General features: G+C 42.9%; 1 protein-coding gene across 3 annotated transcripts in view; it reads left to right on the top strand.

Annotated features, from left to right (window-relative positions):
- The window catches only part of zfhx3b (zinc finger homeobox 3b), a 143,067-nt gene extending 124,308 nt beyond the window's left edge, over positions 1-18,759 (top strand). For all 3 annotated transcript variants that reach the window (XM_005741600.1, XM_005741601.1, XM_005741599.1), the window contains exons 7-11: positions 6,301-6,437; positions 7,012-7,212; positions 10,366-10,489; positions 10,910-16,438; positions 16,951-18,759. In XM_005741600.1, the coding sequence (XP_005741657.1) occupies positions 6,301-6,437; positions 7,012-7,212; positions 10,366-10,489; positions 10,910-16,438; positions 16,951-18,686 (7,727 nt within the window). In that variant the 3' untranslated portion in view covers positions 18,687-18,759. The remainder of the gene's footprint in view (positions 1-6,300; positions 6,438-7,011; positions 7,213-10,365; positions 10,490-10,909; positions 16,439-16,950) is intronic.
- The last annotated feature ends 532 nt before the right edge of the window (positions 18,760-19,291 follow it).

Raw genomic sequence — 19,291 nt, 5'->3', positions numbered from 1 at the left:
TATATATATATATATACTGTTTTCCTCAAACTTTCATGCTTTTCATGCTTTTTCATCATTTTTAACAAGTGATGAATGAAATCTTGAATCTGTAAGTATTTGCAGACATTCTTCTAAATTCTTTATTTCTCTTAACAAAGAGCCCAGAGAGTGATTTTGACACAGTTTATTGGAGCATTAATTAAAGGTTACATACAGGTTCATACCGATTTGAACTTTCACAAACTGTTTTTACATTACATTTGTACAAATAGTCACGGTATTTTTATCACTTCATGATGCCCCAAAACCTATTTACTCAACTAGAAAGCAACTCAGACATTAGTTTGTGGCTTTCTCTGTAGCATGTGCCAATCCTGTGTCAGTTTTTCTTGATCCTTAATGCTTCTCCAGCCAGTTTTCTCACATATGTGTTAAAAAAAAAATTGCTCAAGCATTCTCAGTTAAACATTGACATTAAACCTGTGAAATCTGTCAAAACAAAGACTAAGCCGCTAGAGTTTCCTGTAATATGCATTTGTAAGTGAGTGAATCTGTGTGCGTTTTGGGCTCCGCATCCACCTGTTTTTATGTAAATGTGCAGCATGTGTGTGTGCATTCAGCTCTGCTGTGCGTAAGGGAAGCAGATGTTGTGTTCTGCACCGAGGCTGCTGCATTTGATCTGTATAATGAACTAGATGATTAGCATCCCCTAGACGCGGCACTGTGGCATTGCAGTCTGCTCCTTTTTTTTTTTCTTCTGTTCTTTTTATTGAGCTCCATATAATACTGTTAGTCTTGTGCTGTTGCTGCCTCACAAACAGACATGCTAAACGTTATGAATTGTTTCCCAAATAACACTGGAAACACATAGACTTAATGCTGGCTGCGGTTGAAAGTTGAAATTGCAGCCTTATGGTTAGTTGCAATCAAATTACTCACGTTTATGTTATTGTTACTCCAAACTGTGAGACGTTCAGTGCGGTGGTGATTTGTTATTGCTTTTAAACCTTGAGTAGCATGAGAAATCAGGAGACAGAGCAGCGGAAATGTTTACATATTCATAGCACATCCTTTCAGTGTTTGTCATCCCTGAAATTATAATTCCTTTTGTCTTTGAAGATAATAGGCCATAAATTGTCCTTGTTTGTGAGCCACCTCCCTGAAAGCTCAATGTTTATGAGTTTTACCACAGGCTGTCTAATAGCCAAGCAGTACTGTGTCATTTAAAGGTGAACAACTCGTCATCCAGTTGTGCAGTGGTCTATAGATGAAAAGAGCCGCCGCTAATTAGCATCTCAATTTATACTGCACAACGCATGCTATTCTCACTCCTTCTTATACAGTTTGTTATAAGGGGTTTGTTTTGTTTTGTAAATGAAGAATGGTTTTATATATAAATCCAGGTGTAGCCCCAATGTCAGGTTTTTTGTCGAAGGTCCCTGTCTCTCTCTCTCTCTCTCTCCCTCTCTTTTTTTTTATTATTAATGCAGAATAATTATCTTGGAAATATGAGGTGAGATGGAACACTGCCCTTTATTGCTCTGTGCTCTGACGGGGGCCGTAGATTAAAAAAACCAGGATAGAAATGGGGAAAGAGAAAAGACAATATTCAGGTATTGTTTGCATAGCGGTGAAAGAAAATGACTTGTAGCATGGGGAGTTGAATCATCTCCATATTAATGGCCAACTTGCTGAGGGAATAGAGGTGAGGATTTTCTGCGGTGCAAGAAGCAGAGAGCTGCAGGTGCATGAAGGTCCCGGCACTGTGAAGGTGAAAGGTTTCTGGGTGCAGGGGATCAGAAGAAACGGTGTTCGGCAAGAATCATTGAGTTTCACTATAGTGAGGAAATTGTCGACTGAGCTTAAGTTTAAAATGATTGGCAGACTCTGGCTGTTCCGGGCAAAGTGACAGTAAAGTTATATGACCTTGTTGGCATGGGCAGAATGGATAATAGGCTATGTTTTTTATAACTGCTGCCTAAAACTGATGGTGAGAGAGAAGCTATGGTAATGAGAGAGGCTCTGGACACGATGAGGAGCTCGTCTCATTCTGTAGGAGGAGAGTTCCTCTCCTAAACACAACACAAGAAACATTTTTCCTGTCTCCGACATCCTTACATACCGTTTACTGTAACTGTAACATTTTAGAATATGGATAACCTTTCACAAGGACAAAGATTAATGGCAGCTGTGATTGCACTCCTGCAAGAATTCAATGGCAGATGACCTGTTGTGGTTAATTTAGTCTGTGCTGTGTCAGTCACTCTGTCCGGCAGCCATCTTTTTTTTTTTCCCCCCCTTGAAAGCACAACAAGGCTGTGATTGCTCCTGAGACTGGTGTAGTGTGCTGACAGCCCCTTTGCTGCTTGAATAATACAGTCCAGCTATGGGGGAAAGACAAGGTGCCAAAGTCCAATTCACTTACGGGACTCGACAGCACAAAAGCCTCTGGTTTACGGAAAAGGGGCATGAATTAATAATCACCTAATTGACTCTTCGTTTTTTTCTCCACTCTTGCTCTGGCTTTTGTGCTTTCAGACAAAAGCCCACTCTATGTATCTGTCAGAAGACGTTTGCTGCAGATGGGGGCACTGTGCCTAGAGACTGGGCAGAAGAGGTCAGGTTGGCAGGCAGACTCTGGGCAGTTAAAGGGTCACTGGCAGACGTGGACACTCCAGTTTTCTCTGTGTGAACAGGATGGACACTGATGATCTGAACGAACGCTGAGGTTGCATAAACGCGCTGTAGTTTTAGGAGCTTTTAAAGCTTTTTAAAGCTTTTAGAAGTTCCACCACAAGACATAAAGGGCCCAGTAATGAAGATGTAACTCCACGACTGACTTTTTCTAATGACTGCAGTATTATCCTAGATGGCAATTTAGTTGTTTTTTTTTTCTGTGCTCTTACACCTTCTATTTTAATACCGCAAAGTAACACTAGACTTTACCTTCAACTGCCAGCTCCTTCTGACATCAGTAACAAATCTCACCATGGACTGTAAATGCTCCATCGGGAGGCAATGTTTCGGTCATTAGTTCGGATCACCTGTTCACACTGCAGATATGTGTGTCACATGTGTGAGCTTCGGACAACAGTGTCCAATCTAACATGTCAGACTGTACATGACCAAAAACAAAAAGTTTTATCTCTATTTCATACTAGTTTGTCAATGTTTCGGTCATTTTTTTTCATCACCCTTGAAGAGAAAAAAAATCTGATACAGTAGTTGGATGTTAGTCACGGTGCCGGTGAAGGTGTTGGGGTGTACTAGTCTTAGGAGAATGCTATTGATTTATGGAGTCCTAACTGGCCGTGACGAGAGACTGCATCACAGTAAGCCTCCCCTGCCCTCCATCTGTCCTGCTCTCACTTTTACACACTCATGAACATAAAGCACCTGAACTAGAAAGCGGCTGTGCTTTCAACACAAACTGCCACTTGTTTCACCTCTCCGGTGCTAATTGAGAAATTAATGAAAGCAATGTGAAAGTGGAATTGACTTAGTTATGTTTGTCCTCTTAATGATAAGAGGGGGGTGGATGCGTGATACTTTGTCCCTGCTTACTTGCTGTACTGTATGTATGTGCTTTGCTGCTAAGTTAACTGTTCTTAATGTTTGTGTGAGGGGTTTTTTTTCACACTTTATAACTCTCCCTCAGTTAAAGAAGTTGGGTAATTATCTGGGAATTTCAATTACATTATTATCTAAATTGTAAGAGTTGTTTTGATATGTTTCATTATCTGTCCTTGAGAAAAGTTATCTTGACGTATGAAAATTATGGTGGAATGCCAAGGAGCTACCTATTGGTGCAGAAATGGTGTTTATAAAATATGACATGCAGTGCTGTAGGAAATATAGATAGCTGTGTGTCCTTAAGGAAAAAGTATTACTGTTAAATAAAATTATGAAGCCATTTCCTAAAATGTTGGGGTGCTGTGTAAAAATGTTTATTTTAATTGAAAATAGTACAAAAGACAGTTTTTAAAAAAAAATATTTATATGCTTATTTAAAATTTAATGCCAGTGGGTTTGCCAAAGATATAGACAATTGAAATGTGAAGGTGACCGGAGATTTTTTCTCCTCGAGAGATGAGTTCAGGGGAAGTAGGAGTGGACTGAAGTGGAGTTGAGGATGAATTGGTGAGGACAGTGCCATGACTGAGAGGTTAATGTCAGGGAATGGGAGGTTCCTTTTGTTTAACATTCCCTTTGTTTATTGGCGGATGTGTTTAATAGGATTGACTGTGACTGGACCCTAATAGGGTCTCCTTTGCTGATCCCGGTGTCTCTGGGAGATCTTGCAGCCTGCTCTGGCCAAAACCAGGTCCCCCACTGGGTAATCAGCTCAACTGCCCTCATCCTGATTGGAGCTGACATTTTAATGTCTGGAGCAGGAGCGTGGTCAGCCCTGCTTAACCTGACCCCCTGCCAAACCAACCCTCCCCTACCAATGCCCTCTGTTCTCAATTTGCCCTTCCAGGACTGTACAAATCAGGGCAAATTTAACTCTTTATGGGCTTGTTAGGGGTTCAGCGAGACAACTCCAACACTTTCACCATGAATTCTTTCCACTGGTGACAAAGTGGGGTGCCACTGCAGCTCCCCCTATACAGGCTCTATGTGGATTTAGCTCCTCTCTGAGCCCACGCTAAACTGCTCAACTACAGTCGTGACTCTCTGTGCACCACCAGTTTCTCCTTTCCTTCATGAAGTGGAGTAGTCTAAAGTGGTTTGCAGGCGATGTTGTGTGAGGCCTTGCTGTACAGAAATTGTATTTTGGTGATATTAGCGTTGTTTGCATTCAAAGTTTATATATGGATAGATAGGATTGCAGTGGAAATCACATGACATTTCCATGCACCAACACGTAACAATCCAAAAACATACAATACATAAAAACATACAATACAAACAGACATTTTCATTGCGCCTTAGGGATGTTTTGGCCAGACTGTTTGGACCTATTTTTGTTGAGGGGAAAAAAAGGGCAATAGCACCGTGGAGATGGCAGCACTTTAAAAGAGGAGGAAAGCGGATGCCTGTCGCCACTCGCAGTAGTGTTTGCTTTGCTCCTAACACGGTCCCGATAAATGCATTGTAGACTTGGTAATGCAGTTCGCAACAATTTACTGTCTGTTGTTACTGTCTTTGTGTTTGGCTCGGAGGCATTTCCAAAACAACCAACAAGCCAACTTTGAACCAACATTCAAAGTAAATCCAAAAAATGCAGTAAGAAGAATTGCCAACCAATTCAGAATGGCTGTAGCACATTTTGTGAGCACCAAAGTGTAGTTTAATCTTGTAAACATACTTAGGTATGACTAATCATCAGTCTCATGCCGTCATTGTATCTAGCGGTGGGTTTTTTCTTTGTTTGTTTTTTTATCTTTGAAAGCTTTTTTGTTAAATGAGAGCTTGTTATCTTGTGCATCCGAACTTTGGGCGTAGTGTCAGGATTTTGTCAATGCTTTAAGAAAAGTTTTTCCCATGTTGCTGCTCCATTTTCCTCTTTGTCACAGACTAATCGTGCAACCTACAATGCGCTGAAGACATTTGGTAGCAGAAATACGAAAAATCTTATTGGAACAAAACAGCTGATAAGATTTCCCAGCTTTGCTTGATTGAAATCTTCCATAAAATGGTGTGATCACTCCTTAAATACATTTTCTTTTGAGGCAAAACTGTGACTTAATGGATAGGTACCTGAATTAAAACTCCCCCCTCAGCTCTCTCTATGCAGTTTAAACAAAAAGTTTGGTTTAAGCCAAAAAAGATGTGTTATTTTCTTGTTGCACTTGTTTTTTCACCATCCAAATATTGCAATAATAATGCCATATAACAAAAATCATACTGTAATATATATTTTGCATTGCGTCAAATTTGACAGTCGCATGTATGTTGCACACGAGTTCTCATGGACTGAAGGGTAATCACGGAAAGAGTCAATGTTTAGAGTAGTTTAATACTGGTTTGGATCATCAGCCTTCTCTCTGTGGAAGAAAGACTTTGTATGTCTTGTCTCAGGTTTTGAACCTCATATGGACTGAAATTGTGGGGGTATGAAACCTAAATCTGCAACCTGCAGAAAGCTAATATTTTTATTAGCACTTTCCAGTGTTGTATAATATTCTTACAAGCCAACAGTGAAGCAGACATTTATCACTCAGCAGCAGCAGCAGCAGATTTGGAAGACAAAATGTGAATAATTTTTGTTGTAACAACAACCCCTCTGCTCATTTACCATTAAATGCACTTATATTATAATTAAAAACTCTCCTCCTTGTTTGCGTGTGTCTTTGTGAATGTGTCTCTCTTCAGCTTTGTCCGGCCACTTGGAACGGCACCAGTCAGGTTCCCCAATTCCTTCCAAAAGGCCCTCTTCACGGTCAGAGGCCTCAGAAAGCCCACTCTCCTCGAAACGACCCAGGACAGCTGAGAAGGGTGCTGCGGAGCAGGTGAGAGTTCCACACCACAGTATTTTGTGAATATTGATGCCCTCAGATGTTCATAAAACTATTTTCCAGACTTTGAATTAGAGGTTTCTTGCTAAAGGTTATATCATCCTTAATTACCAAGCCCTCATTAAAAGTCTAAAACTTGCACATCATTTAAAAAAAAAGTACAAAAATATACTAATAATTTTCAGTTGGTTATCTCACTGACTTTTTTTATATTATGCAGAAATCTTCTTTTCAAATATACTCAAAATTATATTAGGCTTCCTGCTGCAGTTGCGCTGCTAATTGTGTATAAGGTGGAAAATCAATATAGTATTTGACAGATGAGAGCACTTTGAAGTGGGTGCCAGGACTCAGCGGTGCTTGGTATTACACACTTGTCTGTGATCAGAGGGATCTGCCTGCTTCAGGGAAGAGGCCCCCACTCTATCCCTGATCCACCGCTTCTCTTCAAGCAGGCCCACCATGATCAGTGCACCCATTTCACCCCATTAACTCTTTGTGGATCTGTGTTTCCCCTCCTCTCGCCTCCCCGTCTCTCTTCCTCTGTTCTGTCTTTACTTTCACCCAGATGTACCAGTGCCCGTACTGCAAGTTTACCAACACGGATCTGAATCGCCTCAGAATGCACGTGATGACACAGCACTCTGTCCAGCCCATGTTACGTTGCCCGTTGTGCCAGGACATGCTCAACAACAAGATCCACCTGCAGTTTCACCTCACACATCTCCACAGCGTGGCACCCGATTGCGTTGATAAGCTCATTGCCACAGTGAGTTCTGTATTCGGTGTATTTTGCATGTGGTTGGACACAGCAGGGTTTATTACCATGTCTCTCCTTATTTCTTTATTTTTATTATTTCTTTAATCTTTATTTTTCCAGGTATATTGAAATTGGCTTCTCTTTTGTTAGGGTGGCATTCATTAGCTTGACTGTAGGAGTCTTTTTATTACTCTGGTCATTTAGCATTTAGCTCTGCCATAGCATTAGCATACAAATTTACTACAGCAGCTGAGAAAAATAAGTGGATGAAAAAAAAAGTCCTTCCAACTTTCACAAGCTTTATTGCATGTATAGCACCTCGTTTTATTCCAGTTTTCTATCCACACAGACCAATCTCTCGGAGTGTTATTATCTCCAAATTCTTTTATACTTAGTGGTGAAGGCAAGAAAGCAACCGCTAATCAAAGCTCTAGGTCGAGAGTATTGCTACGTACTTATATTATGGCCAGTCAGGGGACAAGCAGTGTGTCAGGTGAAGGACTGTGGTAAGGATTCATTATTGTCGAAAAGAATAGCAACTCACTGCTAATGAATCCCCTTCCACTGAAATGCCTCTGTATCTGTGTCATTCTTGCCCTCACTGCTCTAAATTGCGAGCACTCAGTCAACACAAAGAATGCTGTTAATTGTGTAATGGCTACAGGCAATCCCATTGGCTTGCTGCAAATCATCAAACCTTTTAAGATGCATACTTTTCTTCTGTTTTTTTCTTTTCTTTTCTTCTTCATTGTCTTAATGTACCCATAATCAGAAAGGCTTTTCCAGCTCTCTTCTAATCAAAGTCATCTGGGGAGGGGAGCTTGTAATCGGTTTTTGTGTTTTTTAATCATTTCAAGATGAGCGGGTCTCTTAGCTCCCAGTTCATTTATTAGTTCACTGACATTATTGCCATGTCTATGATCACCTGCATGCCAGTCAAAACAAGGCCTTTTACAATTTGTGGTGAAACAAATGTGACACTGCTTAATCAAAATATAATGAACAGTCAAACCACTTCATGAAATTTTAATAAAACCAACTGAAATGTTGTTATTCACCACTAATCTGACTAAATTACAGCTTATGGAGTTCTTTTTTATTGTTGTTTTTGTTTTGTTTTGTTTTTTTAAATGCAAGTGTGCACTCTCAGTATTATCAGGGAAAGATTTGGCTGGTTTGTACCACGAGCCCTGAAATCTTTACCTGCCGCAGTGCACTGGTACTTACTTTTGTACCTATGCAAAAAAATGTCCTCGCATCTTTTAATGCTCATCAAGGAGAAATAAAATTTTATTATCCCCGTTTTTATGTAAATCACTGAGCAAACCTTTTTTCTCTTCTATCTTGTGAAGCTAAATAGCTTGCTGGACAATCAGCGAATAAAACATTGCTCTGTCTGCTGCCTAACCATCTTCATCTCCCATCCAGAAAGTAAATGGCAAGCACATTAGTATGGTAGACGGCAGTATTTATTTCTTTTATAGAGGTAGTAATGTACTGAACCACTACAAGAAGAGATAGAACAGAGGTAATATAACACACATTAAAGCCAGCACCTTTTTATAACTAGTGAATGCAGATAGAAAGGTACTTTATCTTTTTCACATGTCTACTGAGAGGAGCCTGATTAATTTTGAAATAGGTGACTTTTATTTCTTGCCAAGCATGCATAATGATGCATTCACTCTAACAACCTTCATCCATTCGTCCACTTATCGTCTTTCCTTTCCTTTCAGTTAATTTCCTTTCTTTTGCACGTCTGTAATGCTTTTCCCTGACATTCAGTGGATGGATGGATGGATGGATGAATGGATGGATGGATAGATGTAAAGAGATGATAGATAGAAAACTATATGTATAATATATACATACTCCTCCAATCCTCCCTCTCTGATTTTATGTCTCATTTTCTGTCTGTGGAAGATAGGGGTAATGAAAATAATTGTGCTTCATTAATTTGGAGTCTGACTGGATGATAGCCATTTTGAACTATGTTTGGCAATTAGGCTGTCCAAATTAAAAGTGACCTTGGGATACTCTGCTCCTGCCTCTAATCGCCTAATGAAGCAGTTGTCTAGAAACAGTCAAATTTGTAATGTAAATTTTTTTAAGCGTTTCTATGCTGGTTGCACTAATTTTCTATGTTTCATTTTTAAGAAATAAAGAGGTAACACAAACAAAGACGGGAATGGGTGGATGTCTTCTGGTAAATGTGTGATCACAGTTGTCATATAGTGTTTGACTTTGGGATATAAAGGATTACACCAGACCTCAAAAATCCTGTTGCTTCAGGGCAGATTCTGCTCTATTTCGATCTCACCCAGAGGTTATATGACATGCTATGGTACTTTCGGTTGTGTTCTCACTGTTATTAGAGGAGTAATTAGAAAGCATACAGAATATGTTCTGTGTATAGACCAACATTTATACTTGGGGCCCAGCAATATGCAAGATCCCTTTCCTCTTTCGTGTCCCTTATGCAAGGCACCTTTAATTGGTATTACTTGAAAGAACTACCAATCAAAAGTCTTAATATAGAGGCAACGCAGAAGGAAAAATGGGAGAGGTGATGTAAACTGAAATGCAACTCGTAGACTGAAGATTATTGCTCTGCTTGTAAAGTTAATTGAAAAAAGGCTAACAAAGGTAGAGTCTTATTACTAAATTAAACTCTATGGAATATTGCTCACTGGTGACCTGTTTAATGAGAATGTTTAATGAAGTGTCAGGTTTGGGGGTGAAGAGGGGCAATCAGAGGGCGAAATATGAGCTAAGTTAGGGGAGAGCAGCAAGAATAAACAGATGTTGTGCAATCAGTTACTCACGATTGACCATAACCCTCTGAGACCAGGGGGAAGCTAGGTTCATCTTTCTACTTTATTAGTACGTACTGTGTTTTGTTAAGTAATTAGCAAACAAAAACACTAGTACTCAAGAAATCTATCTCATTTCTTGAGGGATGACACAAAAGTAGCCTTTCTTCTGTCATGGATATATGTGGGGGACTGGAGAATGTATATGTGAATATGTATGTATGTAAGTAGCTAAGTAACGTCTTTGTGTATCCTCTTGTTTGTGTCAGTATTCTTTCATGTAGTCGTTTAAACTAAGAGATGACATTACCTCACCTGTTTGCTCATTCCTTTACAATTGCTTTTCCAGGTGACGACAACTGAAGCACTACCAGCAAGCATGTTCATACCTGTGCCGAGTCCAGACAGAGAGCCGCAGAGCACCCCTCATGCTACATCCAACTCTAACGCTGAAGATACAAAGAAGCAAGCTGGTTAGTATCTGTTTGTTAAAAGCTATGTGTTCTGTAGTGAGCATGTTAATGCACTTGGTGTATATTAATGAGATTCAGCTACATTCTACAACCTTATACCTGTGTAATAAATAAAGATTGTTGTTGTTGTTGTTGTGCATTTACACTTTGGAAAAGTCAGTATTTATTGCATAGGCTGGAAAAAATTGTTATTACTGAAGCATTTCACAATTTTGGCCTGCATTCACACCAACACATTATGAAAGATTGTTGGTGTTTGCAGATTTTGTAATTAGTCAGTGCTTGGCTTGTTTGTTTTTTTGGCACCTTTCCATGCCACTAACACACTGAATGTCCTTTATTGATATTACTGGAAAAATTCCACTCAGCAAATGTAGAATCTGATGAATGGCTATCTTCTCTTGACTTATTTATTCACAGATGCATCAGATGCTGATCCAGAAAAAGGGGTGTCACTCCCTACTGAAATAGCTGAAGCTCGCAAGTCACCTCTGGAAGATCAACAATCAGAACGGGAGGATGCCACAGGATTCCTGTGCTGGAAGAAAGGCTGTAATCAATTGTTCAAGACCTCTAACTCCCTACAAATGCACTTCAATGAGGTTCACAACAAAAGGCACCAGTTGCCTGTTTCAGATCGGCATGTCTACAAGTACCGCTGCAACCAGTGTAGTCTGGCCTTCAAGACTGTGGAGAAATTACAACTCCATTCACAATATCATGTGATCAGGGCAGCCACCATGTGCTGTCTTTGCCAGCGAAGCTTCAGAACACTACAGGCGCTGAAGAAGCATTTAGAAACCAGCCACCTGGAACTGAGTGAAGCTGACATCCAGCAGCTGTATGGGGGATTATTGATGAATGGTGACATTATGGCAATGGGTGATCCAAGCCTTGGTGAAGAACATGGAAGTCTGGGAGAGGATGACAAAGATGGAGATGAAAGTGATCCAGAGGAAAAACAAAGCCCGACAGGCAGTGACTCTGGCTCACTGCAGGAAGATTCTGGATCTGAACCTAAACGTGCATTGCCATTCAGAAAAGGCCCAAACTTTACGATGGAGAAATTCCTGGATCCATCTCGTCCTTTTAAATGCACTGTATGCAAAGAGTCTTTTACACAGAAGAACATCCTTCTGGTTCATTACAACTCTGTCTCCCACCTACACAAGGTGAAGAGGGCTCTTCAGGAGTCTACTACTGGTCAACCTGAGCCTACCAGCAGCCCTGACAACAAGCCATTCAAGTGCAGCACTTGTAATGTGGCATATAGCCAGAGTTCAACTTTGGAAATCCACATGCGCTCTGTTCTACACCAGACCAAAGCTAGGGCAGCCAAACTTGAGGCAGCAGGGGGGATCACTAGCTCTGCAAGCGCAACTGGTTTAAGCAGTGGAGGATCCGGCATGAGCACATCAACATCAAGTCCAAGCCCAGCCAGCAACTCAAACACTAGCTCCACCAACCACAGCTCTTCTGGGAGTCAGGCAGCCCAGAATATTCTAGGAGGAAACCACACAAGCCAGACTCACAACACTGAAAACCAGGGGAATTCCTCGGTGAGCTGCCACTCCTCACCATCTGAGAACCACGAAGTGAAAAAGTCCAAATTTTCAGACATTCTCTCTGCAAGGGGGCAACAGCAACAGCAACAGCTTCAGCAGCAACAGCAATTGGCTCAGGCTCAAGCCCAAGCTCAAGCACAGCTTCAACAAGAGCTCCAGCAGCAAGCTGCTCTTCTACAGTCGCAGCTGTTCAACCCAGCACTTCTGCAGCACTTCCCAATGACAACTGATGCACTTCTGCCTCTGCAGCAGCAGCAGTTGCTGTTTCCTTTCTACATCCCTGGAGCAGAATTTCAGCTAAATCCTGAGATCAGCATCAGCAGCTCAGCACTTGGCTTGGCTGGATCCCCCAGCTCTTTGCTTGAAGATCTTAAAAACTCAGCCCAACAGAGTTGCTTGCAGCAGCAATTGATGCACCACCACCTTCAGCAGCAACAGCAGCAGCAACAACAGCAACAACAGCAGCAGCAACAGCAGCAGCAGCAACAACAATCACACTTGCAGGTTCAGAGCCAAATGGCGTTGCTACAACAGAGTGCATCACTCCTCCAACAAGCTGAATTAAAGCAGAAACCTCCCTCCTCTCAGAATGACAAGGACAGAGAAATACAAAGGGAGAGGCATGCAAGCGAAAAAAATGAGGACTATGTAAATAAGGATTCTGCAGACAGCAGGCCAAAAGAAAGGGAGAGTCAGCATATTTCAATAAACATAAACCATGATACTGGCTTGCCTCCACCAAGGATTGCTTCAGATGCTCGAGGAAATGCAACTAAAGCCCTGCTGGAAAATTTTGGGTTTGAGTTAGTAATTCAGTACAATGAAAATAAACAGAAAGCTCAGAAAAAGACAGCTGGACCTACTGGATCAAGTGGTCCAGGTGGAATAACAAGAGTCATAGATCCCATTGGGGGATTGGAGAAGCTGGAATGTGAAGCCTGTGGCAAGCTGTTTTCAAACATACTGATTCTGAAGAGTCACCAGGAGCATATCCACCAGGCTTTCTTTCCATTCCGATCCCTTGAGAGGTTTGCCAAGGAATACAGAGAACATTATGATAAGCTCTACCCACTGAGACCGCCTACACCAGAGGCTGCTCCAGCTCCACCACCTCCCCCTCCTCCACCCCCACCTCCTCCTCCACCCCAAAGAGCTCCCACCCCAAATATACCTGTGTCTAATGCCTCACTCACACCTCCAACCGTGCCACCTCCACAGGCACCAGTTCCAATGACACAAATACCCATGCCAATGGATTTGCCGCTCTTCTCCCCACTTATGATGCAGCCCATGTCTCTTCAGTCCCTGCCTACTCAGTTGCCTCCCCAGTTGCCATCTGTTGAGCCAAGCCTGGCCTCAGACCTGGCCCAACTCTACCAACAGCAACTGACACCAGCCATGCTGCAGCAGAACAAGAGACCACGGACACGCATCACCGACGATCAGCTTAGGGTCCTACGACAGTACTTTGATATCAACAATTCACCAAATGAGGACCAGATCAAAGAGATGGCAGACAAGTCAGGGCTTCCACAAAAAGTGATAAAGCACTGGTTCAGAAACACCCTTTTCAAAGAAAGGCAGCGCAATAAAGACTCGCCTTACAATTTCAACAATCCACCAACAACAACTCTGGAAGACACTAAAATTGATTCCAAACCTCCTTCTCCTGAACCTCAGAAACACGAATACTATGGAAGCAAGAGATCATCCAGGACTAGGTTTACTGACTACCAGCTAAGAGTTCTGCAAGATTTCTTTGATGCCAATGCTTATCCTAAAGATGATGAATTTGAACAGCTCTCAAACCTTTTGAGCCTCCCCACCCGTGTTATTGTTGTGTGGTTCCAAAATGCGCGTCAGAAAGCAAGGAAGAATTATGAAAATCAAGGTGATGGAGGGAAAGATGGTGAAAGAAGAGAACTGTCAAACGACCGATACATTCGCACATCTAACCTGAACTACCAGTGCAAGAAATGTAGTCTCGTTTTCCAGCGTATATTTGATCTAATAAAACACCAAAAGAAGCTGTGTTACAAAGATGAAGATGAGGATGGACAGTATGACAGCCAAAATGAGGATTCAATGGATTTTTCCCATGAATGTTACACTCCCTCTGGGTCTTCCTGTCACACCCCAATGCCCTCCTCTTCGAGTCTCTGCCCACTTCCACCCACGACTTCAGCATTCTCACACCTCCCTTCCACCGAGAAAGAGGAGGCATCACCAGCAACCACCTCAAACCTCTATGATGAGAAGCCCAAGCAGTTACCAGAAATAACCGCTGATCCGCGAGAAAACCAAATCTCCATTAAACAGGAACTTGTGCACCAACCTCAATCTGAGGTACAACACCAGAGACCACAGAGAGAAGAGAAGATCCAAAATGTTTCTAAGCCCTCCAAGCATTCAACTTCCTCCTTTTCTCAGCAGCAACAGCAGAGTGGTCTGTCAGCCTCACAGACAAGCCAGCCTTCATCACAAAGCTCTCACATGGGCCTCAATCCACACTTGACCTCTGCCACACAACAACTGGCACAGCAGATGATCCCATACCAGTGTGAGCAGTGCAAAATTGGCTTCCCCTCCTTTGAGCACTGGCAGGAACACCAGCAATTACACTTCCTTTCTGTGCAAAATCAATTCATCCACCCGCAGTTCCTCGACCGTCCAATTGACATGTCTTTCATGCTTTTTGATCCTAGCAATCCTCTCCTGGCAACCCAGCTAATCTCTGGGATGCCACAAATTCCAAGCAGCTCTGCCACCTCTCCGTCCACCCCAACCTCCACTATGAACTCCCTGAAAAGGAAGTTAGAGGAGAAAGCTAGCACTAGTCCAGGAGAAAACGATAGCACAAATAGTGGAGAAGAGCCACAGCGAGACAAGAGGCTTAGAACCACCATCACACCTGAACAGCTAGAGATCTTATATCAGAAGTATTTATTAGATTCTAATCCTACGCGTAAAATGCTTGACCACATTGCTGTTGAGGTGGGTTTGAAAAAGAGAGTTGTGCAAGTGTGGTTCCAGAATACCAGAGCCAGAGAGAGAAAAGGCCAGTTTAGAGCTGTTGGGCCAGCCCAAGCTCATCGTAGGTGTCCTTTTTGTCGAGCTCTTTTTAAAGCAAAGACTGCCCTTGAAGCACACATTCGCTCTCGTCACTGGCATGAAGCCAAACGTGCTGGATATAATTTAACTCTCAGCGGTATGTTACCTGAGCAGGAGAACATGCAAATAAAAATGGATGCTCTTGATACATCAGGTTACTCCCAGCTACCCCCTACTACAAACAGTGATGGACAAAGCTCCTCCATGTCACCCATGAACAAAGGCTTGGACTTGTCTCCAAGGGGTCTACTGAGCCCTTCGTCCATCAAAGTTGAAGGAATGGAAGACTTTGAGAGTGCCACAATGTCCTCTATGAACCTGAACTTTGATCAGAGCAAACTCGATAATGATGACTGCTCTTCTGTGAATACAGCCATTACAGACACAACCACAGGTGATGAGGCTAATGCTGATAATGACAGTGCTGATGCAAAGCACAGCCAAAATAGTGGCGATTACCTGTCTAAGTCTGGGGGCACAGCTCCCATCCTTGAAAATGATGACCAGATGTCCTCGGGACTAGTGAGCCCTGCAACAAGCTATTATGCTAAGGACTATGAAAATGAAAATATGATTGACCACAGTGAGACGTCCAGTCTGGCTGACCCCTGCTCACCAAGTCCTGGAGCCTCTGGTAGCAGGAGCCTTGAAGGTGGAGATAGACCTGGCCAAAAGCGCTTCCGAACCCAGATGACTAACCTCCAGCTGAAATTGTTAAAATCCTGTTTTAACGACTACAGGACACCTACCATGCTGGAATGCGAGGTACTTGGCAATGATATTGGACTTCCAAAGAGAGTGGTTCAGGTGTGGTTTCAAAATGCTCGCGCGAAGGAGAAAAAGGCAAAGCTCAATATGGCCAAGCACTTCGGAATAAATCAGACGTCTTACGAGGGGCCGAAGACTGAGTGCACTTTGTGTGGTGTTAAATATAGCGCTCGCCTTTCTGTTCGCGATCACATTTTCTCCCAGCAACACATCTCTAAGGTGAAGGATACTATTGGCAGCCAGATCGATAAAGAGAAAGAGTACTTTGACCCAGCTACTGTCCGCCAACTTATGGCCCAGCAAGAAATGGACCGCATTAAGAAGGCCAATGAAGTTTTAGGATTTGCGCAGCAACAGGCCATGCAGCAGCAGGGGATGTTTGATAACCCTGCAATGCAGGCTTTAAATCTCCAGTCGGCCTATCCAAACCTGCAAGGTATCCCACCTGTCCTTTTACCAGGGGTTGGCAGCCCCTCTCTTCCCAGCTTTAACTCATCTAATTCAGGTACGTCACTATTTGGCATTTTTTCACTACTAACATTTCAGGTTTAGAGTTGCAGATGGGTTTTCTCAACTAAACTAGTTTAATAAATGATCATCCATTGCTACAGGAAGTACTGTGTATTTCCAGGCATCGGATCTAACTATGAATCCATCTGCCACATATATTCATTAACACTGATGCAAATATATCTGACATAATTTAATGACCATTGCCATTGTTGCTATTGTTGTGCTATTATGTACCCAACCTGTCTCAAATGCTAACACTTAAGCTTTAGACCAGAAAATACCACAAAGTACAAGGCTTTGATTTTGTGATATTTGTAGTCATTTCACAAAGCTTTTTATGATTCACATAAAAAATAATCGTTTGCCTCTTTTGTATCACCTTTCAGTATTGTTTAATTAATTAGTTTTGTTACAGCTGAATAATCTTTTAAAAAGGCACTGCACTACCATGAAATGAAAACCTATTAAGTCTTATTTTCTTGTCTGTATTTGACACATTTGCAGCTTTAACTCCTCCAAAACCTTCAAACCTCCTGAACATGCCTGGTGCCAGTGTTCCCTCACCTAGCCTCCCCACGTCTGGATTGCCCAACAAGCCTCCCTCCTCATCGTCTCTCACCGCATCCAGCCCAGCCCAGACCAACACGTCTACTTCCCATTCAAACTCCACCTCCAATTCCACATCCTCAACCAGTCAGTCGCGACCTGAACCCCCCAAAGAACGAGATACTGAGAGAGTAAAAGAGAAGGAGAAGGCCAAGGAAAAGACAGAGAAGCCCTCAACTCCATCATCAACTGGAAGCACCCCCGCCCCTTCCACTTCTGCTGCCAGCGCCAAAAAGGAGAAACCTGAAACAGCTGTTCCTGCCACTTCTATGCCCACACCTGGAATGGAGTATGTGGTAGATCCTGCCCAGCTTCAGGCCCTCCAGGCTGCTTTGGCATCAGATCCCACAGCTCTCCTCACAAACCAGTTTCTACCCTACTTCATGCCTGGCTTTTCCCCATATTATACCCCTCAGATTCCTGGGGCTCTACAAGGGGGCTACCTGCAACCAATGTATGGTATGGAAAGTCTCTTCCCTTACAACCCAGCATTGTCACAAGCACTGATGGGCCTGTCTCCAGGGTCCCTACTGCAGCATTACCAGCAATATCAGCAGAGCTTGCAGGAGGCACTACAGCAGCAGCAGCGGCAGCTTCAGCAGATCCAGCAACCCAAGGCGAGCCAAACTTCAGTTCCCCCTCAAACCTTGGGGGATCGCAAAGATTCTGCCAAAGATCCAGCGAAATCAGAGGAGCAAAAGGGCAATCCACAAAGTGAACCTCCCACTTCCTCCTCGTCCTCTTCCTCCTCGTCCTCTTCTCATACTACAGTACCCTCCGAGCAGAATGAGATGGATGGCAAACCTGTGGACACCCATCTAGACCAGTATATCGTCCCCAAGGTGCAGTATAAACTGGCATGCCGCAAGTGTCAAGCTGTTTTCACCAAGGAAGAAGCGGCTATTACCCACCTTAAATCGAACTGCTTTTTCGGTCAGTCTGTGGCAAACCTGCAAGAGATGTTGCTGCGTGTCCCCGGTGGCGTAGGTGTAGGGGCTGGAAGTCTCTATGACTGCCTGGCTTGTGACACTACGTTGGATGGGGAGAAAGCACTCAGTCAACACCTGGAATCGGCATTGCACAAACACAGAACAATCAAGAGATCGGTCAGAAATGCCAAAGAGCACGCTACTAGTTTATTACCTCACTCTTCAGCCTGCTTCCCCAATCCTAACACCGCATCTACCTCGCAGTCTGCCACTCATCCCATCAGCAGCCCTCCTCCCCCGCCAACAACATCAGCCACCATGCCATCTTCTGCTGTCTCCTCATCTTTGTGCTCCTCCTCTACTACCCAACTCAACACCACAGCTGCCGGAAAACCCTGGCCCCAGGCCCCTTTCCCCAGAGCTTTAGCTGGGAAGCCCAATGCTAGTCCCTCCTCTTCTTCCTCCTCTTTTCCTCCAGTGTCCTCACCTTCAACGGTTACCTCAAGTTCATTGAGCACCTCAGGAGTTCAGACCTCGATACCAACAGACGTCTTTACCGACGAGTCTGACTCTGACAGCAGTCAGAAGTCAGCAAACAGGCTGGGCAGGACGGCGGAGGAGCCGCAGCAGCCTGGCTTTGTCAAAGACAGTAATAGTTGTAGTAGTAATCTTGCTAGTGTAGGAACAGACTCCATCAGATTGTAAAAGAGCTTTCAGTGATGGACGATATTTAAAAAAAACTCCCTAAAAGACAAAAAAAAAAAAATCCAAAAATTAAAAAAACCCATAAAAAGCAGCAATGTTAAAAATACATTAAAAGTATACAAACCAATTTCAGAAAAAGATGTGTAAAGACTAACTGCAATTCCAAAGCTTGTAACCAAAAATTTAAATGTTAGTGGATTGTTTTCCCATATCAACATGCTGGTTTTCATTTTTGTATTTCTTTGTTTTTCTTTTGTTTTTGTTTTAACTCAACCGAAACGCACCGATCAGCCACAACATTAAAACCACCTGCATTAAATTGTGTATGCCCCATTGTGCCAGCAAAATAGTTTATGACTCATCAGGGCACGGACACTTGACCCTTCGGTGTGTCCCGTGGTTTCTGGTACTGGGATGTCGGCTGCAGACTGGGATTGCGTTGAGGTCGGGGGAGGTTGAAGGCCAGGTTAACGCCTTAGGTTCTTTGTCGTGTTCCTTAATCCTGCTGTGCGGTTGGTCAAAATACCATCCGCATGAATGCCAAGGTTTCCCAGCATCACACTGTAACGAGGTGAACAATTTCTTTTTTTTAATCAGCTGTCAGT

The sequence above is a fragment of the Pundamilia nyererei genome, unplaced genomic scaffold, assembly GCF_000239375.1.
Source record: "Pundamilia nyererei isolate P.nyererei 1_Seehausen unplaced genomic scaffold, PunNye1.0 scaffold00112, whole genome shotgun sequence".
NCBI classification, from domain to species: Eukaryota; Metazoa; Chordata; class Actinopteri; order Cichliformes; family Cichlidae; genus Pundamilia; species Pundamilia nyererei.
The sequence above is the reverse complement of the archived record's forward strand: the minus strand, read 5'-3'. Positions and strand labels throughout refer to the sequence as shown.